Source organism: Suillus subaureus (genome assembly GCF_016647635.1).
Source record: "Suillus subaureus strain MN1 chromosome Unknown BJ212scaffold_1, whole genome shotgun sequence".
NCBI classification, from domain to species: Eukaryota; Fungi; Basidiomycota; class Agaricomycetes; order Boletales; family Suillaceae; genus Suillus; species Suillus subaureus.
The window spans coordinates 2,026,931-2,053,948 of NW_024538557.1; the positions used below are offsets into that span (position 1 = coordinate 2,026,931).

Sequence of the window (27,018 nt, forward strand, 5' to 3'; positions counted from 1 at the left end):
GATGCACCATCTTCCATACGTCGCGTGTCACCTACAAACTGCCAGGAAATGAGCAGCTGTCAATGCTCTCATGTAACCAGATTTCGAGAGTAAAAATTATAGTCCAAGTCAATGGAAGAACTACCAGAAATTCCTAGCAGGTCACTCGTACGCGATCATGAAAGTAATTATTACTACCACGAGCTCGTTATCTGCCCAGTATTACTTATAAGCCAGATTGATCGTGAACGTCAGCTTCGGGACAACTTCGGGAAGTTGGGTCCCGCGTGGTGGCTGAGTCGCTGGGTCAAATTGTACCTCGTCATTTATACATCCACTTACCAAATATCCTTGCTGTTGTACTACGGTCCCCCACGTCCTCGTCAAGTGGAGCATCGATTGCTTTACCGCTGGGCCCTGGTCTATGCCACCTACGATATCCTCTGATTCTTGGCTTACTGCGCGCCGTTTTGGAATAGTTATTGACGCTGGCTCGTCGGGTTCAAGACTTCAGATATATAGCTGGGAGGATCCCGATGTCGTGCTTAGAGAGCAGGGAAATGATGTATGGGATAAATTGCCCAAGGTAGAGAAGGGTGTCCAGGAAGGAGATGATTGGATAATGAAGGCTGAACCAGGTATGTACATGTCTGATATTCTGCTTGTGTCATTCAACTGGCTCTGTCATGTAGGCCTTTCTACATTCGCAGACAACCCAGAGGGTGTACACGAATACCTTGCACCCCTACTCGAGCATGCGCGCTCTCAAATACCTCCTTCCTTCGAATCTGAAACTCCCATTTTCCTCCTCGCTACCGCCGGTATGCGCCTTTTGACACCGGTGCAGCAAGCGCGCGTGCTCAATGCTACATGTAACTATCTCAAAAGCGCCTCGAGCTTCCGGATAGACGACGAATCGAAAGACGGTCCGTGTGGGTCCAGTGTACGAATTATCACTGGCGAGGAGGAAGGCTTGTATGGATGGATAGCAGTGAACTATCTTATGGATGGGTTTTACGGAAAGGATAAGAAGACGACCTATGGCTTTCTGGACATGGGAGGCGCTTCGACCCAGATAGCCTTTGAGCCATCTGACACGCTATCGGGAGACAAGGAGAACCTGGTTGATGTCCGGTTACGACTACTTGGCGGAGACGAAGTCAACCACTCGGTATTCGTCACTACGTGGTTGGGCTATGGTACCAATCAGGCACGAGAGCGATATGTCGCGAAGACCGTCGAGCATTTCAAAGAGACTTCGCTCGAGACCTCGGAATCGTCACCCATACCTGATCCGTGCCTCCCAAAGGACCTGATACTTTCCGAAACATTTCCTCAGATTGATGGGTCACATTCAACATATCAACTTGTGGGGACGGGGTCTTTCACCCAGTGTCTGGATCGTACTGCTTCTCTCCTCAACAAAAATGCGCCATGCAATACTGCTCCATGCCTTTTCGATGGAGTGCATGTTCCTGCGATCAACTTTGCTTCCTCCCATTTTATTGGCGTTTCCGAATACTGGTATTCATCTGAACATGTCTTCGGGCTTGGCGGCCCGTATGATTATGTGCAGTACGAGCGTGCTGCGACACAGTTCTGCGGGAGGGATTGGAATGGTATAGTCAACCAACACGAACTGTTGAGAGCGCAAGGTATACGAGGCGGTGATGGGGAAGTTATGGAAAACGGCGAGGTCATGGAGGTCGGGAAGTGGGGCAAGAGTGTGGAGCTTCCGAGGTTGCAGATGCAGTGCTTCAAGGCCGCCTGGATAGCCAATGTGCTACATGAAGGAATTGGGATTCCTCGGATAGTAGACCCAGAAGGGAACTCCACCACGATCGGAGAACAAGTGGCACACCAGGCTGAAGCGAAGGGTTTGGGAAGACCTGTGTTTCAGTCTGTCGACTCCGTCGGAGACATTGCCATTAGCTGGACACTGGGTAAAATGGTGCTAGAAGCAAGCAAGGAAATCAAACCGTCTTCAAGCAGTGGTAGGCCGCTGGCTGATCCTATAGACGATATCCCTGCTAGTACACCCAACCCTCCTATCAAACCCATTCGACCGTTCTGGGATCTCGATCAGTTGTTGGAAGAGCATGTTTCCCCACACCTGCCGGCATCTTTAACCCGCGAGTCCTTGGGATTTTCACCCATTACTATACTCTCTTACGCTATTGTCCTCGTTGTGGTGAGCTGCATAGTTTTTCGCCTACGACATCCATTACGCGTTGTTCGGAGGCGTCTCTTACGTGGCTCATTTAAACGTGACTTACATGGAGCCTACGCGATGGAGGAAGGGACAGCGACGCCACGTCCTCCATCGCCTTCGAATACCTCTTTTCTACCCCCGTCCCTGTTACGACCCCTACGCCGCCTGGTCTCCTCCTCGACATCATCACGTCGACCGCGTTTGCCTCCCATCTCTACCTCACTTCATCCTCCATTGATTCGACACTCTCAAGCCTCAACACTCTCACCTCCTCCCTATCACAATGCTTCAGACGGGTTTAGCACTTCCACTTCTACAACACATTCTCACTCTCGCGCTTCGTCACCCATAGCTGCCACCGCTCCCGACGACACTATAATGACGAGCAGCAGGTCTTCGATTTCTTCCATCAACCCACGTTCGCGAAATTCATCGCATATGAACTTGACACTATTTCCGAGGCAGACACTCTCTCGTGCAAACAGTATATTACAGCTACCCGACGAGTGAATTGACATTGGACAGAACCTTGAATTGGACCACTGAGTATTATCGTTGTAGACAAAACCAAGGATATCTTATTACTTGCTGTAGTGTGGGTGGTATAATTTAATCCTCGCGTACTTTAGCGCTTGAAAGCGATGTACCTATGCAGTCAATACAAATTTGACTTTGCAAGGAAATTCGGGTTTCAAATTTCGCTGTGTACAGGTACAGTGTACGTACGTAAGTACATATACATAGTAGTTCAACGCGTTTTCAATTTTCAATCTCGACTCTCGATGAGCCTGTCGATTAAATCATCTAAATCTTGCACCATAGTGGTGGTGACTTCTTGTGCCTCAAGGCCTCAAAAGTGAGTTAATAAGTCGGTAAATCGCATGCTGATATCTTCTATTACCTGTCAAAAAAGCCAACAGTTCTTGGCCTTCTCCAGCAACTTGGTCCGAAATGACTGGTGAGCCCAACTTCCTTATCATAATGGTGTCCTGAGTAGCAGGAAGCTCCGAGTCGGACATGAAAGCGCAACTAGGAAACCTCGATTGTTGAACTAGCTTTAAGACGCGACAAGTTGACAAGTGTTTCGATGAAATACAAGAGCAAGTCTTCCACAAATGGCCCTGGCTCTTGACTAGATTTGCGGTTTGACTAGGTAGGAATACTTATTTCTTCCTTCGCCAAAAGCCTGAAATCTCACACGAGCACATCTATACTTAGTTGCCGACATGCTGCGAATACGCTTGGACGTCCCACGGGGCGCAACGTCGCATGCGTGTTACGTTGTTTCAACCTAATGTTAACTAAAAGTTAGTAACAGTATTGACTTGCCTGGCTCAGCCACCGGACTCACTGCGGCTACATAGTACTACTTATTCAATTCGAAGATATCGAAACCGGCTGGTTCGAACTCCCATGTCAAGCATTCAAGACGTATCACCGACCAAGTTACCCTCTGAGCGTGCCCCGCTCCTTCCAGAGCGGCAGGATGCATCAAACAGTAGACGCCAATTTTCCCCATTGACACTTCTAATTCCGCTAGCTGTCGTGACACGACTTACTTCAACTCTTCCTACGACGACATTACTGGGGGTTATCCAGTCAATCATCTGTCGGCTGTGGCTTATTTCAAATGGCAACTTGCCACCTGGCAGGGAGATATCTGAGGAACTATGCGCGGTTCCAGAGGTGGATAAAACATACGCCACAGTCATTTCAGTCATTTTAATTGGCGAAGGGCTTGGAGGTGCGGAAGCTACTGATTCTTCTGCCTAACCTAATGTCCAAACAGCCATGGTCGCATGCAGTGTGATTAGCCATATTAGCTCCAGATTCGGAAGAAAACCAGTTATCCTTGGCATAGTTGCCATTAGTTTTTTGGGATATTCTCTTATGGTCTGCTCCCAGTACCTGTCTGAATGGCTAGAAGCAAGTTTTATGATCGCCTTTCTATTACTGCGAATGTTCAGTGGTGTGCTGACTATGATGTTTATCGTGAACATCTATACCATTGATATCTCCGGTGCTGAGGACAGGTAATGTATAACTGTGGCAATCAGTTCTCTTTGGACTGACCGGATGCTCAAGAACACCCGTTTTGAGTGCCATTAATGGATGGGCTACGCTAGGTAAGCACCATCCTCTGTATTGAGACAATCTCCATTAATCTACGCGTGTGAAGGCCAAACAGTCTCCTTTGCTGTTGGTGGATTTGTCACCACCAAGACCAATGATCCGCTAATCGTGTTTTACATCTCCGTCTTCCTCCTCGGGGCAATATTCGTCTATGTCCTAGCTTTCCTCCCCGAATCGTTCCCTGAAGGGAAACGTGATGAACTGCGTCGCCAGCGCCTCGCTCAGCAGAATGTGGAAGCAAGTGCTCGTCGAAATTTATCGAGCCGCCTCATATCTACAATAGCCATTGCGTTCGAACCTCTGAAACAGCTTGTTCCTGCCCGCAAGGCAGATGGCAGACGGAACTTGCGAGTATTGTATTGTGCAATTCATATCATGATCGCGACGCTTGCGGACACGTATACGCCGGCAGCCCTTTTATTGTTGTACATAACAAAATACAGCTACAACCCTGCTCAGGTAGGCTGAACATCAATCACTAGAGCTCTACACTTATGTCTAATTTAGACCGGAATTGTGTTAACAACACTGAGCTTGAGCGCTGCGTTCTCTCTTACATACGCGATACCCTCACTGATTCGTGTATTACGTCCGATTTACGCCAGGGAGGTTGTTCTCCCTGAAGACCAAGAGGACCCTAGCGATGACACTGCCGTATCTAGGTCGACAGACCTTCTCGATATCCATATCACTTTCGTCTCCTTGGTCATCAATGCTCTCGCCTATATAATGGCGTCTGCAACGACGACTCGTGTTTCACATCTCATAGGTGCGAGGCCACGCTAAAAGGCAGCGATGTGTATATTGATGTTTTGTGAAGCCGTGACTATTGCCGGGTTCAGCGCAGCACATACTCCCATCATTCGAAGTCTCGTGGTGTCATCGGTCGATCCCTTAAAACAAGGCACGTATTTTGAAGCTGCAAACATCCAATTGACAACTCATGAATCGCGTCGGATAGGAGAGGTACTAGCTGCTATCGAAATGATGTCAAGCATTGGAGCTTTCCTCTCCCCTCTTGTCATGGGCAGCATTTTTACTGCGTGAGTCGTTTGGTTTTCTATCCTACACTGTCTCCTTATTTCCTTACTTAATGTAGCACAATCTCGAGTCAACCGATGCTGGTGTTCTATACCCATGGGGTAAGCTCTCTTTGCAGATCACTGCACGATGTATATCTATTCAACGTGCTTATCACAGGCGATCGTGATCGCGGCCGCGTCGCTACTCTTTCTCATCAGACTCCGACCGCTATCAGAAGCTACCACAACACAGCATTAATATCATTACAACTGCCAATACTTTTACCGCAGACTAGAAAATTTCTTACAGGGTACTTAGTGTATCACAATGGACATGAATCGGAAGTAAAAACAAATTGCTGTGATTTTTCAACTCACATGTTGATCCCAGCCCATGGTATTTACCTGTGACCAGGGGTGCAATGTAACTCTCGGGTCTATGGTCTGCAGTGCCAGGTAAATTATGAGGGTATCACTAGACAAATTCATGAGTTATAGCCATCAAATGGCCGCACCGTTGAGAAAGCCCAGTAACTTACATGCTGTCTGTCCATTATTGATTGTATCTTCTCTCTCCCTCCTTGCTCCCAATCATCCCAACAATAACCAAGAATAACGGTATCCCTTCCATAATCTTGTTCTTCAAGATCGCCCTGAGGCAACTCACGACCATTATGTACTTTGCCTCTCTCCTTGCCTCCACGATATACACGATGCCATTTCATAATCCCCTCCTTCTTGAAGCCCAGCCTCTCGGCAGCACGAATGGAAGGGGCGTTCATGGAGCTGCATTGCCACTGAACCCTTCGCAACCCCAGACCGCCTTGCGATGGCACTTCCAGTGCGTACTGCAAAAGAAGCCCAACAGCATTGGAATTGACATGCGTCCTTTGATATGAGGGAAGGATGATGATATATCCTATTTCTGTGCTTAGATTCACAGAAGAAGAGCCCGTATAAGACATCATCCCAGCCAGTTCACCTTCCCCGTCTGCAGCCGAGGGTGGTTTTGTTTTATCTATGATGGCAAATAATACCATTCCTAGATCACGATGGACTACGGCCTCGAGGAAATTGGTATCAAAATCTTGTACGGTTTGGAATGGGCCAGTAGGCATGTGTGCCCACAGCTCCGGGTGAGCTGATGTGGCGGAGAAAAACGAAGACGAATGGATCGATGCCTGTGGCAAGTCAGTCAGCTGTCATCTAACGATTTGAATTGGCTTACCTCGAAGGGAGTCATCTTGACACGTTCATTCGATAACTCCCGCACTGGGAAACAGAAATTGAGGTCCTTCGAGACGGTCATGGTTAATTGATTGTACGAAGAAGGGGTGAGAGCTGAAGACAGAAAATTACATATGTACTCAAGTGATGCTCGATTATCAGTATCTATGATGCATGTGATGACTGACTCCTTCATATACATAGGTAAAATGAGTCAGCATCATGGGAGCAATCTTGTCAAGTGCTCACCCTCACCACCGGACCGAAGAGAATGTGTAGATATCACCGCGGGCAGCTTGCAATTCTCTACTCACTCCAAGCTGTCTGGCCACAGTACATGGCACCGACATCAGAATGCATAGAATCAAGCACAGGAACGATGATTCACTGCCAGCAGTCCCAGGAACAGTCCGATCACTTGCCGAGTAGTGTGCAGAATAGAACACTTCGTACACATTCATACTTAAATTACTTTTTTTTATTTAGGTTTCTGTGCTAAAAAGGGCTGTCTTGACCTGAAAGCTGCTATTCAACTAGTCGACTTTCTGTCCTAAATGATCTTATCTGGCCTTGATTCTGTGTTCACAAGGCAAGGGACAGTCTCGATTTACTGTAGTGACATACATTGACACAGATTAATTGACTCTACCCAGGACTGACACTTGTGCCATAAAAAAATTGTGGCGGAAAAGTATAGTCTCAGCATAGTATGAGACCGAGACCTGACGTGTCCAACCATAAGACATGTAGTAAGTGCAGGCTCTATCCTAATGATACTGAAAAGCAGTCGAAAACTCATGTTAGTGAGTCGAACTCAAAGTCATTCGTATTTCCTGACCCTTATGATACTTATCCCCCAAGATGTTTTTTGGGGTTCCTATAAATTACAACACGGCCCAGAACAAGGCCAGTGGTTCTCGAGCCCCTGAGCGTCGTGCACTGCGTTATATATAGTCGGAACTCGAGTTATTGTGAAGAACGTTCACAATTCGATCGAGGCGATACGCCGAAGTGTTCTACGTCTCGCACTGCCGATTGTTTTGCATACGTTCCGCACGTTGCTACGTTATCCAGACCACCTGACTATTTCGGATTCGAAGAACCATTTTAACTCCTAAGATGGCATGCATTACGATTGGCCTCGATGACTTTGAATCCTCCAGCTCAGCGCACCACGATCAGCACGAGTTTCAAGCACTGAATTCCGGGTCCCGCATGGAGGGACAAGCATCCAAGTTTCTCGACCATACCCGGGTACAAGTGAGATGCGTATACTACGGACATCAACGGCGCCCCCATACTTTCTGCTCCATGTACTACTTAACTTACGTCTTATCTCAAACACCCCGAGGCCCGCTCATTTTACAGAGCAGTTCTATCTCACCAACACACTTGTGGCAAATCGCGCATTGACCTCATACTACTCGGAAAGATCTATTCACCCCTGCATGGCTTGATTTTTTTTTTGCAGCGAATATCCCGAACATCCGAGGAAACATCCCTTATCCACAGCACCTGTCATGATTCATCTCTGGTATCTATGAAACCTCAGGACGAACGTCATCGACGCTTGTAATAGTGCTTCTCGACGATAGCCTTGTCAACGCCATCTAGACCTTCATGACACGATAAAATTCAACAGTATATATCCCCTCATGTCCCTCGCACATGATCACGATCGGATCCTGATCAGACAAATCTTGTAAAATGAGCACTGGATAGAGTCTATCCACGTTCAGTGTGAAAAAGGGTGGGGTGTGATTTGGGCGTGATGGAAGGTCATTAGTTGTGGCCCAGTGATATGTCAAAGAGAGTTTGCAAGATGGCAATTCATTTAACGGTTTCTTGGTGCTTCGTTGAGGCGGAAGTTTGTTTATAAGTAAATGAATGACATGTGTATTCACAGGTGCCACGTTGATGTCAGATTTAAATGTTACGACATGTCATTATTACGGCGACCTGCTGGAAGGCATGCAGGAGTTACATGAACATCGGAGGATGAGAAGTGAGGTTATGATACGAACATAAACGCTAGGAGAAAAAAAGAAAATGAGTGGAAGATTAGCGCTACAGTGCTGTTAGTGTCGTACAATGTGAGGGCAATGCATATGCGTGCATATGAATGCATAAAGTCTATCCAAAGTCTATCCAATCAAGACAAATGTAAAAGAGTAGAACGTTCAATGCAAAAACCTTTCGAAATCATTATCCAGAACACGTATAAATGTCACGAGCGGTGTCGTATATGACCGCCCGTGGACGTGTCTAAAGAATGATGTCGTCGCAACTTGGTCTTTGAGGAGAATTTCGGGGTTTTGGATACTTTTGATAGATCAGACGCAAAGCTCAAAAGCCTGCTGAAAAACGGTTTCTTGAATCCCGTGCTGGTAGATTGAGGTGACGAGGGCGATTTAGTGGTTGACGTGGCCGTGTAGAGGGAAGGTGCGGGTCCGGGCTGGAACAACCACACAGTACAAGTCAGCCAAATGAAACGTAGTTATGACAAGGAGAGATAAGCACTTTGCCGGTGACTTACCAGGACCTTCACTTTCTGGCCAGGAGTGGGTATAACATAGTAGGTGCTGCCCGACTCGCAGCTGTCAGCCTCGCTTATCGGGGCAGGCACTCTCGGCCGATCTTCCCTTGGAAGGGGGCCTCTCATCCCATACCGTGCCTCTTCATGAATAGACGCGAGACGACTGTGGACGGTGGGGTATGGGGCAGGAGTGATACGCGGGTATTGCGGAAACCCTGAACCCGTAGGCGCAGACACTGTATACGTCATGCCTGGTGCCTTAGTTGGGGCATACACAATTGTTGGTGGAGCATAATGATCGGTAGCGTGGTGAGAACCGGGTGCATATACGATCGAAGGTGGAGGCCTATTTCGCGAATGCGAGTGCGCAGGGTGGTGCTGCTCGTATTGTTGAGGGATGGGTTGTGAATGAGAGTAAGTGACTGGTGGGGCAGCGGTACTATGATTGCTGGGAACGTGACGTGGTAAGGGTGTTGCCAGGATCTCTACAGCGTTTTTGTGGGGCGGGGATTGCAAGGGTTCGGGCCGGTAAGGTTCTGAAGCTCTACGCGGCCGATACTTTTCGTTTCTTGAGTCATAGGGAGTGGCGTGTGGGTCAGAGGGAAGGATTTGTATTTCCTCAGGTTCCAAATCTTCACTGGGGACTACACGATGTGCATTTCGTGTTGGGGAGTGATGATACCCTGTGTACTCGGGGTGGCGAGGACCCCGCGCAGGATATGCATCAGCAGCAGACCTCGAGCGGTCATGAGAACGGTGTTGATGGCTGTGTTGAAGATGGGGATGAGAACTCGAACTATGACTACTTCCTTTGTGAGAGCCATTGTCATAGTGCCAGTGCGAGATAGGAATGTCTCGTCCATCCCCATACCTCAACATCATCTTCGGAGGCAAAGAATGCGAACTGCCGTTATCTGAGCTACAGTCGTCGATATCTATGTCACTGACGACAGATGGGGGACTTTCGGGGGAATAGAACTGGGAATGGAATGGTGAGTGCGAACGCACCCAGTGCTCAGTACGTTCCCGAGAGTCTCTGAAGACCTGAACAGCCTCGGGTGAAGATGTGTACTCTGTCATGAGAACGTCGTCACCTCCAAAGTGTCACCAACCTGCAGATAACTCTGCGCAGAGGAGGAGGTCGAATCAATGAGTATCAAAGCAAAAGAAAGAAAAAGCTACTAGTGCCGCTGGTTTTATATAATGAGGCTGCGAACCTGACTGAATCATCAGATCCCGTGCCAGTTACGGGAAGCGATGAGGACCAGTAGGGGCTGGGATCTCGCTATCCCAGCTGGGTTGCGAGAGATTTGCTCGCCATGATTAGACTTCTGCAAGCGACTTATTTCCGTTCCGTCCAGTAAGAAATTTGCAGATTATCGGGAAATTATCACGCTCTCGTCGGGTTTGGCATCAACAAGCGTGTTTGCAACGAGGCAGATCCCAGCCAAGACAATTGCCACGAATGTTCATCCCAAGCTCATCCACACAGCTTTCTAAGAAAGGGAGAGTACGACATCAAGCTGAAGTGCCTGGCAGGCGCAAACTCTCAGTAATCCTGTGGGAGTTCCAGCACAAAGTAATACAGCACTGGAGGTGACATAATACTTTCTTTCAATAATCCTTCTGTAAGTTTAGTTCCGCAGCCGCACGGCTTCAGTTGACACACGCATCTAGGTCCTTTCTTTACTACTCAGTTTCCCAAACTGTCGACCTTGGTCTGTGAGAGCAGAATCATATCCGCACAGGCTGTGGTATGCTATCAGGAGTTAGAATGATGACCGCCGTAAGCATCGAACAATGGCTTCCCAATCTGATTACGATCACTGGCCCATTACCAAGAACACCGTCAGGATACAGCAAAGCCCATCAGTATGTTACGGCATACATGGCTCTACAATGATCAGTACCAATATGAAACACAGACCCAAAAGAACACTTCTCCTTCCCTTGCACTCACATGCTTCCACCCATGATCGTTCCGATATCTCCCATCATGGTACCAGAATAGGGGGGGAAGAATTTCACACCATGACTTGTATCGATGAGACCGAGACTTGCGGTGGAGCAACTCCACTCGGAGGGAGAACCCACTGGGGACACAGCTGGACACAGTTTGTAGGCACAGTTTGAGCACAAGCTGCAGGAGTTGTCGTGGACGAGCCAGTGGGTATGACAGCAGGTGCAATAAACCGGCCCCCTGTCCCCCCTGTACCTGTATGGAAGCATGGTTTTTCCTCACGGACGGTCTATGTACCAAGATTAGTCCCATGGCATTTGAAATAGTACACATGTCGACGATCGTCCCGATCAGCGGATGCGCCCAGCGGAGGAACTGTACCAGCGTGGTCATACGCTTTTATAGCGAAGGTCAACTCATCACGAGTCCATGACAATCAGAAGAAGTCATCAACTTGAAAGACAGGGGTTTATTAAATTACCTGTGCCGAAGAAACTAGCATGCTCCTCGTTGACGAAGCTCCACAGTGGATCTTCCCGGTAACACTCGTATGTAGTTTGATCGTCCTCCCCTTCGCTGACAACATTCACACTAACAGGTCACCGGTTGAAACTGAAAAATGTAAAGGGAAGTGTAGCCCTGCAGACTACAGCCACAGCCGGCGTTCATTTTTGGATGAGCACACTTCTGTAAGGATCATCAAGTCACAACGCACGTTATAATTATCAACGCCCAAGAAGCCTTGAAATTGGCTTCACGTTGGTGATTTCTCACTCACTGCAGTGAATTAACCAGCGTAAGCGAAATGAGACGCAATGTTGGAGACGCGACGATGGTGCGGAAATATTGAGCGGCGAGCACGCGTGGACTCGCAGGAGAAGTGGCCTCGAAATTTGCTCGGAGGCTCACTGAGGATTCATGCTAAGGTTTGTGGATGTTATTTTTCCAGGAGGATACGCGTGACAAGATGGTTTCCCTTGAATCAAGTCTCATGTCAGCATGGAGATCCGGGATGTGTGAGTGACTAGACGGAGTCTCCTGGCCTTCGTGGTACCGAGCGAGGCAAAGATGGAGCTCGAATGCTATCCTTCCTCATGAGATATCTCCAACGGTTCGCAGACTCATTCTGAGAATTCACCAGAAGGAATTTAATACAGCCTTGCCTCGCACTTCTGATAGAAGAACTTGAATTTACAACTCCGCGAGTTGGCTAAACAGTATCAGAATGAAGAATGGCCAGCACCCACGTTCTTGTGAGTCGCATTTCAACTCTACTGACTATCATTACTTACATGCGCACATCTAAATACTGTATCGTTATCGTCAAACAACCACTATGATTATGACACTTCAAAGCACTTTCTGGAAACAACTGGTAGTTAATATTGATCAGATTCGTTTCTTTCGGCTCAAATCCGATTGGGAAATCCATCGTCCGATACTGGTGCCTGGAGTAGCAGTCGCTGTGCAAGTTCCGCAAAGGAAACCTGTTGAGGCGTAAGGCTATAACCTGATGGGCTTAACAGTCTTATCCTCAAAAGCGTTGTCCACTCGGACTCCAGAACGTTAGATTGGACCGTTAAATGTATCCTACAGCCCGACAATGCCCTGGCAGAGTCCCGCGCTATCGTGTTTATCATTGGGAGGTGACACCTGCAGAATATACGGGCCCACCCCCATTCGTCAGGCGGGTGGCAATGTCGTGTACCCACTCGTACTGAATATGTGTGTTGCCATGGCACCCCTGGGGACTTGCCAAAGCATCGACGGAACCTGCTTCAAGTTGGACACACGGCATGCCGCATCAGTAATAATATTTCACCCGTATAATTATAAGACTCATCAAAAGTAGGATCACCGATTGGCAAGCATGGAGTCAGTATCATGTACGAGGAAAGACAGTTTTGCGCGGTTCATGTTCGTCTGTATAGTGCAGTACTCCGCATTTGAACGCATCTTGCGAGTCGGGGGCCTCCAAAAAAATGACAAATCTCGTTATTCTTGGAAAGTATTTGTGATAGACTCACCAACGTTATCCTAGTGATATTGCTCAACTCTGTTTTTTGCTTCGTGCGCACGGTTATCCAGAGGTTAATTGTGCCAAAATCCAGAGACTAATCATGACCTGCCAAACCAAAAAAAATCACCAAGTCATTAATGAGGTAGAGATGTATGGTGTTTTGTGAGGTCTACACACATTTGAGACTAATACGTCTGTTTCGTGCCCGAAACCGTAAAATGTAATCAGTCATCCGCAATGGTCTTATGCATATATTGATGGCTGTGATACTAATGCAAAGATCAGGCTGAGATCAGGGAATAGCAAGTCCTGACTGTTTCCAGTACTTACTGTGACGGGATTACACACGCTTTTTGATATTAACGCCTTCCATCTCATTCACTGTTCTATCTCAGGGTTATGGTATATCCAAGTAGGGACAAGGTACTTACAGGTCTTCGAACGGTATGCCGTAAGATGCGCTAAACATAGGCTGCAGCCTGCCAAACCTTGATGCTAGGCTCTCAGTTTCTCATGTGCAGAGACTTACCTGGTCTATCGTGCAGAGGGGAAACCCTTGCGGGTGAAGATCGATGTATGGTCTTGCGAATTCTGGCTAATGTACTGCCTGCGCTAAGTGAAGATCTTTGTAGTCAAACTCGCGAAGTCCTCGGGCATCCCGGACTCAGAGTGGGGACAGAAGCTCTGACAGAGGTTCTAGTCAGCATACCGTGTCTCCATAGAATGTGGTGAAGGGGAAGGAAATACTCCACAGTAACTTCCGTCATAACTGTGACCTAGAACACACGACAAAGATATTTCGGCAAAACAATAGCAAAAACAACATACGTGACAGAAGGTGGCATGAAGCACGTCCATCACTCAATTCTTCCGCTGTTGAAAAGCGGGGTCTAGGTACCAATGGCTGAAAGTCAATAGTTGATGACTATGACGTTGCGTGGGAGGTATGGGGGAAGGGAGGCAACCGGAAGTGATAAGCCCCGAATACGAAGGTACCAATTAAGCCTTCTGTTGTCTAAACAACCTACGAGATACGCCAGAAAGGTCATCGAGGTACGCCTGCTTGGTATTCGCTTACCAGGCACCAACACACACCCTCTGCTCAGGGTGTTCCCCAGAAAAAGCATCCCATATGCTCATCGAAAGACGGCGTACATCAACCGTATTGGGAAGGAACCTTCGAGATATCCACAACCGGATCCATCACATTTGCGAATGAATAATGGCTCATGCCATCAGTGCCATTGATTCCCATCGTTGGGTTACCAGCGAAGAACGCAGGATCGTTCATGTTTTTGGTCAACCCAGGGTCACACACAAACTGAGAGCGGCAGGAACCGGGGTGAATTTCTCAGTTAATATCACTCCGGAATTTCATATGCACGTACAATTTGAAATCTTGCGAATAAGATTTGAATAAGATGATGCCATTCCTAAGTCGGTCACGTGGCTGGAGTCCCGACATTCCCTCTTCGCCCTGCGCGGTTCCTTGGGGACCGAGATCTGAAATTGTCGTTTGCGTCCTCGATTTTTGTTAGTTACGCGCTGTTATAATCGAGCAATCAGCCTGCCGTCGAAGCGAAGGAACATGAAACCCAACGTCGAGGTAGTTCCAAGTTCCGCAAAGAAGGTATTGGTGTTGTGTAGATATAGATGTTTTCAGCTGTTCGATAATAACCCTCATGACAATCTTCATGCTCGCTTCAATTCTTGGCCATTCATAGATCGTCAATTGGATTACTTACTTGTGTGCCCTCATCAATACGTGGATTGCACTGCCCAAGCACTGCCCCTCCTCCATACGCTGTCTGAACGAACTTCGATCGAGCCAATAGAACGTCGAGCATCTTGCCGGTGGCTGAAAAAGAATCCGATGAGCAAGGTTCTTAAAGATGGACCTGAAATCAGGTGCAGTAGTCCGGGTCCACCAGTGCAGTGAATGTCCGTGTGCTGTCGCGTCTGCCAGCGTTGGCATACAGACAAACGTCATAGTTCCAGGTGACGGTGTTGCACTGTGTCCCATCATCGGCTAGTGCTGTAAGACTGTCATAGATAACAGTCGAATTATTGGAGCATCCGATTATACCTCATCTGACGGATGTCGTTTACGCAAGCTTGTCAGTTGATCTAAGTCTCGTGCAGCATTACACGACACTCTGTTCAACTGACAGGTACACTGATAAGCGACTCCATGTCAGGGAGCCTCATCAATGAGGCGCATACCTGACCAAGGCGTCTCTCCGCGATGAGAGATTGGTTAAAAATATCGGGACCTGATTGTCTACTCGCAGAAACGGCGTGCACCATCGATGATTTGGAGTTGGGTGGAAAGGTATTAGAGATGCCTGCCAGTGGGACCGTCAGGGCCATCGTGGCCATGATCTAAGACGACTGTTGAGTCGCTTTGCATTCTTGAGCTGAAAGCCTCATACGAACTTCTACGATGGCCTGGGACAAAATATTGTCCCACGGGGTTTGACTCTTGTATGATCTGGAGAAACTAGGTTTGAATTTGAAGCGCCATAGACAATCACTTTATTACACATCATTTCAAGAAAGAACTTGTGCTCAGTGAAACAAAATATTATACATTGTCTCGATGGAATAAAATGTGATAAAACAAAGCACAGCGAAGGGGATCCGCCAACCAATGATAACAAACGACCGATATGTACTGTACGTAGACCACACGAGAAATGTAATTGAGCACAACGACAACAAGAACAACATATATGACAAAAAGGTGAAACATGGACATGAACATGAAACGCATAGTTTATATAATTACTTTCTCTGTTGGAATACAGAGACTAAATTTTGTTGGGCGAAGTCCATGGTTGAATGTCGCATTGGGGTGTTCTGGCCCGATGGGATGGGGGAAGGGAGCCAACCGGGGGTGATTAGTCCACTACCTCCAGCTCCGAACACGAAGCCGCCGCTCAGGCCTTCCATGGTGTCTGAATAACCTGTTTTGAGATACGTCAGAAAGGCCAGTCGGAAGTACGTTTCCTTGATGTATGCTTACCAGGCACCAACACACTGTCCCAGAATCCATTGCTCAGGATATTCTCCATAGAAAGCATACCCATGTGTTCGTCAGAAGATGGCATATCAGCCATAGTGGGAGGGAAAGTCGAAATATCCGCAACAGGACCCATCTCACTCGCGAACGAATAATCACTCATGCCATTGATGCCATTCGTTCCCATCGTTGGATTACCGCCGAAGAGCGCAGAATTGTTCATGTTGTTAGCCATGTCACTATGGCTCATGCTATCAGACTGGTCCCCAGGTGACACCTCTTCAGGCTCTTGTGGTGAATCTGTGCGAGCGGTGATTAGGGCCCGCAGGAATGTGCTGTACAGCGCTGGGGTATGATGAGAGTTTATGGCGACATCTGCGAGAACATTCGCAACGTCCTTGACGAGGTCGATGATATTCTGCTCGTTCTCGATGAACTGCTGGAACTCCGGGCGGATAAGCTGGAGATCTATGTTAGGATCATGACAAGTGATGGACGATGATATCAAAGTACCTTGAGCAAACTGAGCACCGCGTAAGAAATGTATACGAAATGTGAATCCGGCGAATATTTCAGCATACCCATCGGCGCAAGCTCGTCTCGCGCGACAATAGCCACTGCCGTAGCCGACGTATAACACCGCGAAAAGAAGTGGCCGATATCCACCGCCGAACGCTCCATGGCGTTCTGCAGTCCAAAAGAGTTCACGACTAACATATAGTAGTGGAAGTAAAACTTCATCGCGGTTTGGCATTGCGACTGCATGACTTGATCGGCTAAACAAATGGTAAGCATGACATAGGTGATTGCATCAAATAAAGGTATCTTACGAGTTGACAAAGGTCGAGTAGTCGTCCATTCATGTTGCCATGCAAGTATCTGGGTCTCGATAGTTTTAATGATGATCAAGTAATCGCAGTCGGTCTGTAAACCGGACGGGGTATTAGTGCCCGAATACAGGAAGTCTAGGCTCCTGGATACAATCCGCTGTAATTCCTGGTAGAGGATGAGATCAAACTATGCATTAAAATCACGATAAATGAATACGCACGACGTATGCTGCTAAAGCGGTGTCACCTGGCTGTCCAACGGGGGACTTCAACCACTGTAGTGCATTGCGGATTACAAAGCTGGTAGATACAATGATTAGAGATGAAAAACAGAAATGATGCCAACTTACTCCTCTTTGATAGAGTGAGGCTTCCCATTTGAGAACTCACGCTTCTGTCGAGGGCAAAGCACAAGAGCCATGTTCGCTCACGGTTGTGGACCTCCTTGTCCCGAGCCTGACCTTCTGGTGTATCTTGCCTAGTCATCGTTGTCTTCCGATGCAGGTTCAGGTCCGTCGCCATCCTGAATGACAGACGTCACTGAGTACAAGCTGTCAACGAAATGAAGGAATACAAACCTAATGGCCATTCCCAACAACAACCATGTCTTGTCGTACTCGTAGCGTTCTACGGCACCGCATCCCCAAAGAGTGAGGAGGAGATATGCTTGTACAATTTCAAGGGATTTATAACCTTTGGCAGGTACGCTAAACGCGAGCTTCTGTGCAAGCTCCGCAAGTTGCTGATGAAGTTCCGGTCGCTGGGTGTAAAATTTCGATGATATCGCACAAACTGCGAAAGATAAATCGCTGCACATATGGGGAGTTGTAAACTTACTGGTTGTCAGTAAAAATGGCGAGCGGGAACAAACGAGTGAGGGCGTGTGGAACTCTCTATCGAAGAGTTCACAGTGCACCTACAAAGAGTATTTAGATACGGCACCACATGGCGTGATAGCACGTAGTACGGACGTTCAAATGGTCAAAGAAGCTAGCAGCCGATCAGGTCGGCATCAAGGTGTATGACACAGTACTCACATATCAAATAGCGCAACCACTTGCTCGGTGCTAACAAAGCTCAGCATCTCGGGCTGAATTTGCCGTTCGATATACAAGCGTCGCAGGGGGAGTATTGTCATCGGGCCTAGAACGTTGCCAATTTGCCAAATAGACAACGTGCGAAAAAGCAACTACGAACCTGGCCTAAAATAATTATCACTAGCCACACCCAACTTGTGGCCAGGATCGGGATCAGCTGGGCGCGCTGAGAATGAGGACGAGATGCCCTGGGCACGTCGGTTTGCCAAGCTTGCCTCGGCAAGCAGCCCGAGAGGGTTAAGCGAGTTATCGGGAAGGGAATGAAGCTTTGGGGAAGCAGAGGCATTGGCGCTCGATGATGGTGGATAGGCAGACTGGGGAGGAGGCGATGGTGTTGCCAGAAGCGCCTGGGTTTGTGCAGCTTGACTTGTCGGAGAGGGCGATCTTGATACCATGCCAGAGACCATACTTGGGTTACCGATAGACTTAAGAACAGTGTCCAGAGTTTTCTCCATCTTCTTTAATGAGCGAGTGAGGAGCTCATGTTTTCTTGGACTTTATCTTGAGTGTTGGCCATTTGTGCAAGATACATGAAATTGAGACATACTTGGTAGACCGTTTGCCTCGATTGGACTCCTCAAATATGCACTCGTGGTTCCCAGTGATGCAGCGTTGGCAAGGGGGGCCTTGCTCAGCACCAACGCATTTCATTTTCAGACGCCGACAGACCGTACACGCGCTAAACAGCATTGTTACGGGTCATGCAATCTAAGTGAGTGAGTGAGCTCACCGTGAACCCCTGGTGGTCTTTGGCTTCGGCTCGTCCTTGTCAGCACCAGGACTGTGCCCGTCTAAGCTGTCTTCTGAGCGTGCTTTTTTCCTGCTACTATCACCCATCGCACCGACTAGGGAAGAGGAAGGTCTCTTCCCGTTTGAATTGCCAGGTGAGTAAGACAGGTTGTCGTTTGGGGGTGTGCCTATTGTGTCCGATCCTTGTGATGATGGTGAAGGTAAATTCTGAGGAACTGTAAGGTGGTGGTTGATGTGCTGCTGAGGCTTGTTGATATGAGTAGTAAGGGGGGTAGAGCGATAAAGCTGGGTCGATTTGAGGGGAACGAGCAGGAGGCATGTTGGATTGAGGGATAGCGTGATCCTGATGGTGCATGGATATGATGTAGTCAAACCTTGAGGAAGGGTCGAGGTAGTACTGCGGATAGCACGGAACGGGCGACAATGGCATAAGCATGATATCGATATCTTGAAGGGGAGATAACATATGATGAGAACATACCTTGTAAGACTTTAAAACCAGAAACTGAATCTGACAATACTGGAGCACCTAGGAGACTGGCCCACGCTGTTACGCGCTCACTCTCTCTCAAGCGGAGTGGCACGGTTCCACACAAGGAACGAATAGCCAACCAAATATTAGGGTACTAGATGAATTTGGAGTTGTTCAGTATCAAGTCAAAAAAATTAAAAGGACTGCAACCCACGCAAAGAGGACAAGACCGTTGACTGACAAAACTTGAAACTCTTCTGTCAAAAGTAGAATTAAAATCCCCAGGACAATTCGCGAATAACACTGAATCTGATGAGAGATTTCAGCGCTTCTTGGTTCTTCATCGGTGTCACCCTTGTGTCACCCCTCTGCGACCTCTTCGCCTCAACGCATTTTCGGAGTTTCAATTATCATCAAGTTCAGGCAGCCGCATCCCATCCGCGTGCTCCTTACTTCCGTCTGCTTGGTGCCTGTAGTTATCCCAGGGTCACAAATGGCCGTCATAAATGCGAACGATCTCAAGGGCTATGTTGCACAGTGTCACACCTGCAGTAGCCCGTGCACAAACTCGGATGTCCCCTCAGACCTTGGTCGGGTCTAGACTTCTTTATCTATGTACAAAGATAGACAGCGCTTGGAAATTAAGTAGCTCAATGTCCACCTCTCTCCAGAATACCGGGCTACAGTTGGTGCTCCCCCGACGACAAAGCGACTTATCGTGCAACCTACACCAGAGTAACATGCCACAGATTTGTACGTAGTCCCAATCACAACTTCAGACTATTGCACATTCTTGTCATCAATCGAGCTGTCACTTCTTGAGACAGGGCTAAATATATATATCGTGAGTTGGACACTTTGTAGTAGCACGTGCCCATTTGCCAATTCTTTATGGCTTGGATATTACAGCACAGCCTGAAGAGTGTTCCTCGACGATAGCAAGTACAGCAAATTATTTAAGCTTGAACATGGACAGACGCCAGGCGCCCGTCCTACCCCACTCTGCAACCAAGTCAATTGAATGTGCGTTTCCACGTCCTCCATATCGCAATAAGCCTAGTCTCGCTATCGATACTTTTTCTCGACGGGGTTCCGTCCCCACCTTTACTAGTTCAGTCAGGGTTGTCTTGCTCCTCGTTCTCACCATGAACAATCAACATCGAGAAGCTCTTTTTTTGTCACAGGTACGTTTTTTCTCGTACTCCACATCCCGCTGGAGCCCTTTTTTGGACAGGTCTACACGTGCTGACCGCGTGTCGACGATGGCTCGAAGCCCAACGGTTGGCTCCTATCACTTGTTGATGCTCCTTTGACTGAACACTTTGTTCCGCCCCGAATGGTACACGTAGTTCTGGCCCTCAATAGTACTTTCTTTGGAATTGCATCGACAGTTCCCCAGTGTGGACAGGTGACATGACATTCGTATATGGTCCCTCGGTGGCCCAACAGTCGAATTGCCCCCCTGCAGCCTGCGGGGAATGCCGAATCAACACTCGATCGCATTGCTATGCACCAATTATCATTCGTGGATCGATTCTCCCGCATGTTTGCAAGGCACTCCTCACCTAGATGACAATCCTCATACGCCATGTGCTCTCCAGTTGACATCATGTGCATATTATCTAACCTCCTATTTTCGGATTGGCAACGGCGTCTACTCTAAGCAAGAGATCCAACCATCATATCGTGGGCGCCTGAATTCCCATTGGTCTTGTCTACCCCTCGCGAACATGCTGCCCCTGTTGTTACACATGTCAATAAGTACTGCACTTAATCCAGCTTGGAGATCTCCGAGAAAGTTAACTCTATTCCAGCAGCCGTCATTGGCTTGGACGGGAGCAAATGATGTTCGCTCGTGAGAAGCACTTATTGGACAATGTGCCATCGTTGCAAATTTTCTAGACGCCACCGTTTGACCGCATTGAAAAAGATTAGACGTGATTGGTGGCAACTGGATTGGTATGGTCTTGTGTCCTGCGCTTACACCCAACACGGTCACGTCGCAAGATGTTACAGCCAGCTGTAGTAGTCCACATTTTTCACGTAGTCGTTTAACTCACTTGTTCCTTTTTTCTTGCGGCGGGGTGATGTTGATACATCCTTGACAGGGAACTACTATCCACAGTCTTGTTCGTAGCCAGCACTCGATACAGAACGATCATTTAGCATCAATATCTCTCAAGAAACTTTGCTTAGCTCAAGCAGAGTCCACGATGATCCACGCAGAGTTCCCTATGAAAATACTCGTTGCGAAGGCAAATGCCACGAAACGAAAAACTAAAAAAAGAATAGACTTGTCTGTCTTTCGTAGTCTGAGGGTGATTATACCGACTATTATATTGTGCAGATGTACACATACTGCGCCTGGTCAAAGTTAATTTTGTAGTTCCACTGCGGCCGCCTCGTCCTCGAGGGACTTCCCGCAGGTATACTTAACGCTTCTGGAAGGTCCGCCGCGATGCCGTTCTTCATTGTGCGTTTTAAGATTCAAATTAGGTGTCATCCAGCTACAATAAACCTGAATATCGATTGAGCGGGTTGTCCCCCTTCTCCCATTATTGAGGGAGCGTTCCCGTCCTGCCATTTTGGGCTACTACGCCAGAGATACAACTTTCACACGACGAACGGACGAGCTCATCGGACTCATTTTATTGATGTCGAAAATGATAACACAGAGTAGAATAAGTACTTGTATGGATAGCGGTCCTCAAGCGATTACACAAACGTTGAGATGACAGCACACGAAGGCTTCTACTATCGGTTCCCACTCATTCGGACAAAAGTATCCCAAAGGCTTCTGGTTCCACCGCTCCACCGCATCGGCCGCCGCTTCTTTGGCAAATATCAAATATAAACTTTCATTTGGACGGTTGCTTCGTCGCAGGCATTCCGAGTATATAGGAGTCGAGTCGAACTTCCGGAGACTTGGAGGGTGTTCCTTGGCATCTAATGTCCGCGTCCAAGTAAATGGTAAAATTGATTAGTCTCCGTCTGAAATATCGTTGTAAGCTGTCGTGAATACCCTCTAAGTCTGTATAAGTTCCATGCACTCAGACAGACATAGAGGGTGTTCCTTGGCATCTAATGTCCGAGTCTAACGGTGTGCATCATAGAATACCCATGAATATTCGGGACCGACGTTAGCCAAGTACAGCTGATGGCACTAGGTGTCTGAAGCTCACAGGAGAGATAAAGAACTAATTAACGGAGATTTGTTTTCATAAAAACCACGGGTAATTCCGAGGCAAAAAAATGATCCGCGGTGCGTAGACGCTGCTAGAGCGCCGGTATTGGTCACCAGTGATGGAGAAATGCATCGAATAGTCTCCTTTGGATGGAGAAGAAACCTCCAAGATGGGCATAACGATAGCTGAGACGAGGTAGTATAGTGAGTCTTGTTGTTCGCAAGACCCATTATTGACAAGATATCAATATTCCTGCAATCAAGCGCGCTCGTCAGAGTGTGATCAAAACAAGTAAACTTGAATGTGCTTGGGATTTCAGAGAGTTATTCGTGGGCATGTGGTGCGGGGTGATGTGGGTGGCGGAGGCGGAAACGAAGAGAAGTGGGATTCGTCGACTTGTCATTTATTCGTAAATTACTGACACGGCCTTGGCAAATTGTGAACTTATATGGGACGGGACCCGTCAAATATCGCGGTGGAACACATGGATATCGACATTGACCAAAGACTAGCGAGCGCGTGGCGCGGATAACAATGCACACTGAGATCAGTGCCTGGTGAAGTGGTGCTTAGTGGCGGCCGTGGTAGCGATCTTCAAGAGGATCGCCACATTCATTTAAGAATGGGAACGAATGCGTGCACGAAGCGAGATGTTCCATCTCTTGCTCAGCGTCCGAATGACATGTCACCAATCTGGAGGAGCAAAAGCCAAAAATTAAGAAGAAAATGCTCATGGAACCACAGTTGGAGGTATGGACATGGATTGTGACTTTTACAGCGTCTTGGTCGTCCCGGACTAGATCCATTCGGTAGGGAGGTAACAATCACAGCGAAGTAGTAATCAGATTACAGTGAGGGAAACAGACATGGTTCGGTGCTTCTCGACTCGGCGGCCTGTGCAAGGTACAAAACTGATAGATTTTGACTGGCGTGTGCTATGAATTGAGATCGAAAGAGCCAAAGAACTGGGAAGTAACAAGGTAACAGCATCACCAGGGATTTTGGACGGCTTAACCTGTCTTGATATAAAAACTGGAACATGCAGACTATGGCAGACGACTTTGGTTTTAGGTACACGGCAGAAGATGCCGATATGGGTAAATTGAAGCTCCGCTCAAATATGACCAAGCTTGGTTGTGTGGGGGAGGGTGGCTCGGCCACAGCGCGAAACGTTTAAGGATAACAACTTGCTCATCGTCATGACCCACCAGCAGCGCCCGTCGCTGGTCCTTGCACCGTCGGTTAACACCACGACGTACGTTCTACTCGTTATTCTAGCTTATCTGAGCCTTTATTGACGCATATACTTGCTATCCAGGGTAGTCACGACCACGACGACCACGACCACTTACGCGCCGATACAGTTGCCACCGCTTCCACCTCCGGCTGAGCCAAAGGACCCTAGAGAATATCCTTTGCTGCACGCTAATTTTCCCTCATCCATCAAGAGATTCCCCCTTGTATTTCCTAATGGTTCCCGTGCGACATTCCGCGACGGGACAGACGGCGAAGGAGATCTGGACGAGGAGGAGCCAGTTCCGAGTGGCAAGGGCTGGACAATGATAAGACCCGACTCAACCGGCAGTTCAAGCAAGGTTGTTGGGCTGGCGGAGGCCGTTGAGCGCTATGGCAGGAAAAGGTCACACGGCGCTGACAATATGATGGAAGGCGTGGAGCCCACAACTGAGCGCGAAACACATACGCCTCCTCGAAAAAAAGCAAGGGCGACGCATCTTCCACCAATTACTACTTTGAATGCAGCCGCACCTCCATCACCGTTACCATCTCCTCATGGGTCACCACCACCACAGACTATATGGCCTTCTGCGCCTCCTAGCGGTGCCTCTTCCCCCCAACCTCAAGCGCCACTGCAACCGGATCTTGCCCTAACGACCCTTCTTACTCTTCCCTCTCTTTTATCACATTTTACAAGCCTGCCGCAACCGTTGCAGTCTCATTTCCTCCTTACTTTATTACGGCATTCTCCCTTGCCTGTTCTGCGGACACTGCATTCTATTCTGACTCCGACTCTAGCGCGTGATTTCTTAACCTTACTTCCCCCAGAACTTGCATCCCATGTTCTGAGTTTCCTTCCTTATTCTACTGTAGTTCGTGCCTCCAGAGTATCCAAAGCTTGGCGCGCCATCATCGATTCTGATCCTGTACTTTGGTCGGATCTACTCAAAAGCACCAAGATCTGGTTCGGAGGCGTTACAGAGCGAGCTTTTGCGCACTCGATCTATGCCAGACGCCGCCTCAATATATCACCTACTCCCCAGACCCTTCCCCTCTCTCATCCATATAAGATGCTCTTCAAATCCCGACAACTCACTCGAACTCGATGGGTGGACAACGAGAATCCGAAACATCGATCCTTCCCCGCACACGGTTCCTCTGTTGTCACTTGTCTTCTTCTTTCACACGGACGCATAATATCCGCGTCCGATGATCACTCAATTCATGTGTACTCCCCTTTGACAGGTGAACTCCTGCAAATGCTGGATGGCCATGAAGGTGGCGTGTGGGCGCTTGCCGCTTGTAAAGACACGCTCGTCAGTGGGTCGACTGACCGCACAGTCCGAATTTGGAATCTTGCAACTGGTCGATGTACGCATATATTTGGCGGCCATACGAGCACTGTCCGATGTCTGGCTATCGTCAAGCCAGAGTGGATCGAAATCGAAGGCGAGGGCGGTGTCATAACGAAGGAAAAATGGCCAAAGCGGTCAGTGATCGTGACTGGCAGCCGTGATCACTCCCTTCGTGTGTGGACTTTACCTCGTCCCGACGATCCTGAGTACAGATGCTATGGTGCAGATGACTCTGAGGCTGACCCAGCTGACGTAAGATTCGTATAAAGCAATTCGTATTTTGTTCTCATATCTTCGATGCAGGAGGATGCAGATGATAATCCGTATCATAAAATGCATCTAGAAGGTCATGACCACGCAGTTCGTGCCCTCGCCGCCCGTGGCCGCACCCTTGTATCTGGCAGCTATGACTGTACTGTAAGAATATGGGACATCGTCACTGGCGAATGTAAATGGGTGCTTGTGGGCCACACACAGAAAGGTTTGTATCCCTGTTTACCTCAAAACCCTGTTACTAAAGCGTCGTCACTAGTATATAGCGTTGTACTTGATATCCACCGTCAGATCGCCTGTTCGGGGTCCATGGATGGCACTGTTCGTGTTTGGAACTTACGAACAGGACAGTGTCAACATACATTGACTGGGCACACATCGCTCGTCGGCTTGCTCGGCCTCTCCCCTTCCCACCTCGTCTCCGCCGCTGCCGACTCTACTTTGCGTATATGGGATCCTGAATCTGGAGAGCTGCGCCACACCCTTGCTGCCCATACGGGCGCTATTACGTGCTTCCAACATGACGAGTTCAAGGTGCTCAGCGGGTCAGATGGTACGCTCAAGATGTGGAACGTGCGCGATGGTTCCGTCGTCCGTGATCTCCTGACAGGCATCCAGGGTGTTTGGCAGGTGGTCTTCGAGGGCCGCTGGTGTGTTGCTGCCAGCAATCGAAATCCTGCTACAGTGCTTGATGTGTGGGACTTTGGCTCTGATGAGGATGAATGGATTGGAGAGCCTCCAAGTGGTTTCTATGATGACGACACTGAGGAGGAAGATGAGGTGGAGGAAATAGAACAAGCAGATGTAGACGCCATGGACCAGGACCTCGAAGTTGAAGTTTCTGAGGAGTCTGCAGAGCCCGAAGAACCTCAGGAATGTGCGCGTGACAGCAGCCAACCGCTAGCTGTCGAAGTCGAAGATGTGCCAATGGAGCGAGTGGAAGGCATCAGGGCATCAAAGTGGGCGCCCCCTTCCAAACCCTCTGGTCATCAACGCAATCGCCCAGTCCTTGGCGAACCTTCAGGCAGAGCAATCTCGCACCCAGCGGATGGAATCCCTGCACGCTTACCACCCATCAATGAGACGCCCACGCGTCCCAGAATACGCCAGAAGCAAAGGCGTTAATTGTATGTAATGCATCCTAAACCAAAGTCGCTCATTCTCTTTTTTATTTTATCTGGCTGTTTTCATTATGTCTGGCGGTACATATTTTGTGGCATCTTGACGTCCGTATGGATGGGGACTTGGATCATTGTCATTCGCAGTATTCAAACATTTGTATCAGTCGCAATAGAATTAAAATTCATTCGTTGTTGTATTCGAGCCTGAGGACTGTTGCAACTGAATCTTGTCCGCGGAATCAATTTCCCCATGCTTGGATCTGAGTGTGGGAAAATGTTTAATGATGCTGAGGTGGCAAGCCGTAAAGAACATTTTACCGCAAACCACCATGGACAGTTTCGACAACTTTCAATATACGGACTCTGCTTCATCGTACGGCGGCGCTACCAGCGTCGTAGACGATAATTCCTCTGTCTATACTGCAACTACCAACATTGGAACGCCAGTCGACCTAGAAAGCCTCTCCATCGTAGACGATCGCTCCCAAACATCCTCGTACAACAATGGACACGAAGGGCACCACCATCACACGCCAAGAACTGGTGTAGACGAAGATTTCTATGCTGTTCTTGACGACCTCAAAGACG

General features: G+C 48.3%; 8 protein-coding genes across 8 annotated transcripts; 3 read left to right on the forward strand and 5 right to left on the reverse strand.

Annotated features, from left to right (window-relative positions):
- Positions 1–2,871, forward strand: BJ212DRAFT_1312562 (nucleoside phosphatase family-domain-containing protein). Its single transcript, XM_041334058.1, has 3 exons — positions 1–273; positions 322–615; positions 670–2,871. Exons 2-3 carry the CDS (start codon positions 404–406, stop codon positions 2,699–2,701), a joined length of 2,244 nt encoding a protein of 747 aa, XP_041200319.1. The 5' UTR covers positions 1–273; positions 322–403; the 3' UTR covers positions 2,702–2,871.
- Positions 2,872–3,604: 733 nt separating this feature from the next.
- Positions 3,605–5,605, forward strand: BJ212DRAFT_1474616 (MFS general substrate transporter; the record flags this gene model as incomplete). The annotated part of the gene is made up of 8 exons (XM_041339123.1): positions 3,605–3,935; positions 3,981–4,224; positions 4,277–4,317; positions 4,371–4,783; positions 4,832–5,093; positions 5,145–5,367; positions 5,424–5,466; positions 5,525–5,605. The coding sequence occupies 8 exons, from the start codon at positions 3,605–3,607 to the stop codon at positions 5,603–5,605; spliced, it is 1,638 nt and encodes a 545-aa protein (XP_041200320.1).
- Positions 5,606–5,831: 226 nt separating this feature from the next.
- On the reverse strand, positions 5,832–6,655 carry BJ212DRAFT_1474617 (acyl-CoA N-acyltransferase; the record flags this gene model as incomplete). The annotated part of the gene is made up of 2 exons (XM_041339124.1): positions 5,832–6,527; positions 6,575–6,655. 2 exons carry the CDS (start codon positions 6,653–6,655, stop codon positions 5,832–5,834), a joined length of 777 nt encoding a protein of 258 aa, XP_041200321.1.
- Positions 6,656–8,397: 1,742 nt separating this feature from the next.
- BJ212DRAFT_55433 (uncharacterized protein) lies at positions 8,398–10,600 on the reverse strand. Its single transcript, XM_041343493.1, has 3 exons — positions 9,122–10,600; positions 8,598–9,028; positions 8,398–8,535 (listed from the first exon to the last, which is right to left on the reverse strand). The coding sequence occupies exons 1-2, from the start codon at positions 10,187–10,189 to the stop codon at positions 8,801–8,803; spliced, it is 1,296 nt and encodes a 431-aa protein (XP_041200322.1). The 5' UTR covers positions 10,190–10,600; the 3' UTR covers positions 8,398–8,535; positions 8,598–8,800.
- Positions 10,601–10,716: 116 nt separating this feature from the next.
- Positions 10,717–11,807, reverse strand: BJ212DRAFT_1312583 (uncharacterized protein). The gene is made up of 4 exons (XM_041334059.1): positions 11,668–11,807; positions 11,035–11,617; positions 10,952–10,981; positions 10,717–10,895 (listed from the first exon to the last, which is right to left on the reverse strand). Exons 2-4 carry the CDS (start codon positions 11,460–11,462, stop codon positions 10,844–10,846), a joined length of 510 nt encoding a protein of 169 aa, XP_041200323.1. The 5' UTR covers positions 11,463–11,617; positions 11,668–11,807; the 3' UTR covers positions 10,717–10,843.
- A 2,393-nt stretch (positions 11,808–14,200) lies between these two features.
- Positions 14,201–15,092, reverse strand: BJ212DRAFT_55284 (uncharacterized protein). Its single transcript, XM_041343488.1, has 4 exons — positions 14,835–15,092; positions 14,690–14,779; positions 14,478–14,634; positions 14,201–14,410 (listed from the first exon to the last, which is right to left on the reverse strand). Exons 1-4 carry the CDS (start codon positions 14,934–14,936, stop codon positions 14,400–14,402), a joined length of 360 nt encoding a protein of 119 aa, XP_041200324.1. The 5' UTR covers positions 14,937–15,092; the 3' UTR covers positions 14,201–14,399.
- A 781-nt stretch (positions 15,093–15,873) lies between these two features.
- On the reverse strand, positions 15,874–19,267 carry BJ212DRAFT_1443497 (uncharacterized protein; the record flags this gene model as incomplete). Its single annotated transcript, XM_041337836.1, has 15 exons — positions 15,874–16,055; positions 16,115–16,571; positions 16,625–16,887; positions 16,942–17,107; positions 17,163–17,241; positions 17,292–17,311; positions 17,332–17,464; positions 17,520–17,733; positions 17,779–17,857; positions 17,913–17,931; positions 17,979–18,084; positions 18,139–18,527; positions 18,586–18,717; positions 18,769–19,034; positions 19,163–19,267. The coding sequence occupies 15 exons, from the start codon at positions 19,265–19,267 to the stop codon at positions 15,874–15,876; spliced, it is 2,610 nt and encodes an 869-aa protein (XP_041200325.1).
- A 4,262-nt stretch (positions 19,268–23,529) lies between these two features.
- Positions 23,530–26,630, forward strand: BJ212DRAFT_1312592 (WD40-repeat-containing domain protein). The gene is made up of 4 exons (XM_041334060.1): positions 23,530–23,700; positions 23,764–25,288; positions 25,340–25,517; positions 25,569–26,630. Exons 1-4 carry the CDS (start codon positions 23,645–23,647, stop codon positions 26,432–26,434), a joined length of 2,625 nt encoding a protein of 874 aa, XP_041200326.1. The 5' UTR covers positions 23,530–23,644; the 3' UTR covers positions 26,435–26,630.
- Positions 26,631–27,018: the final 388 nt, after the last annotated feature.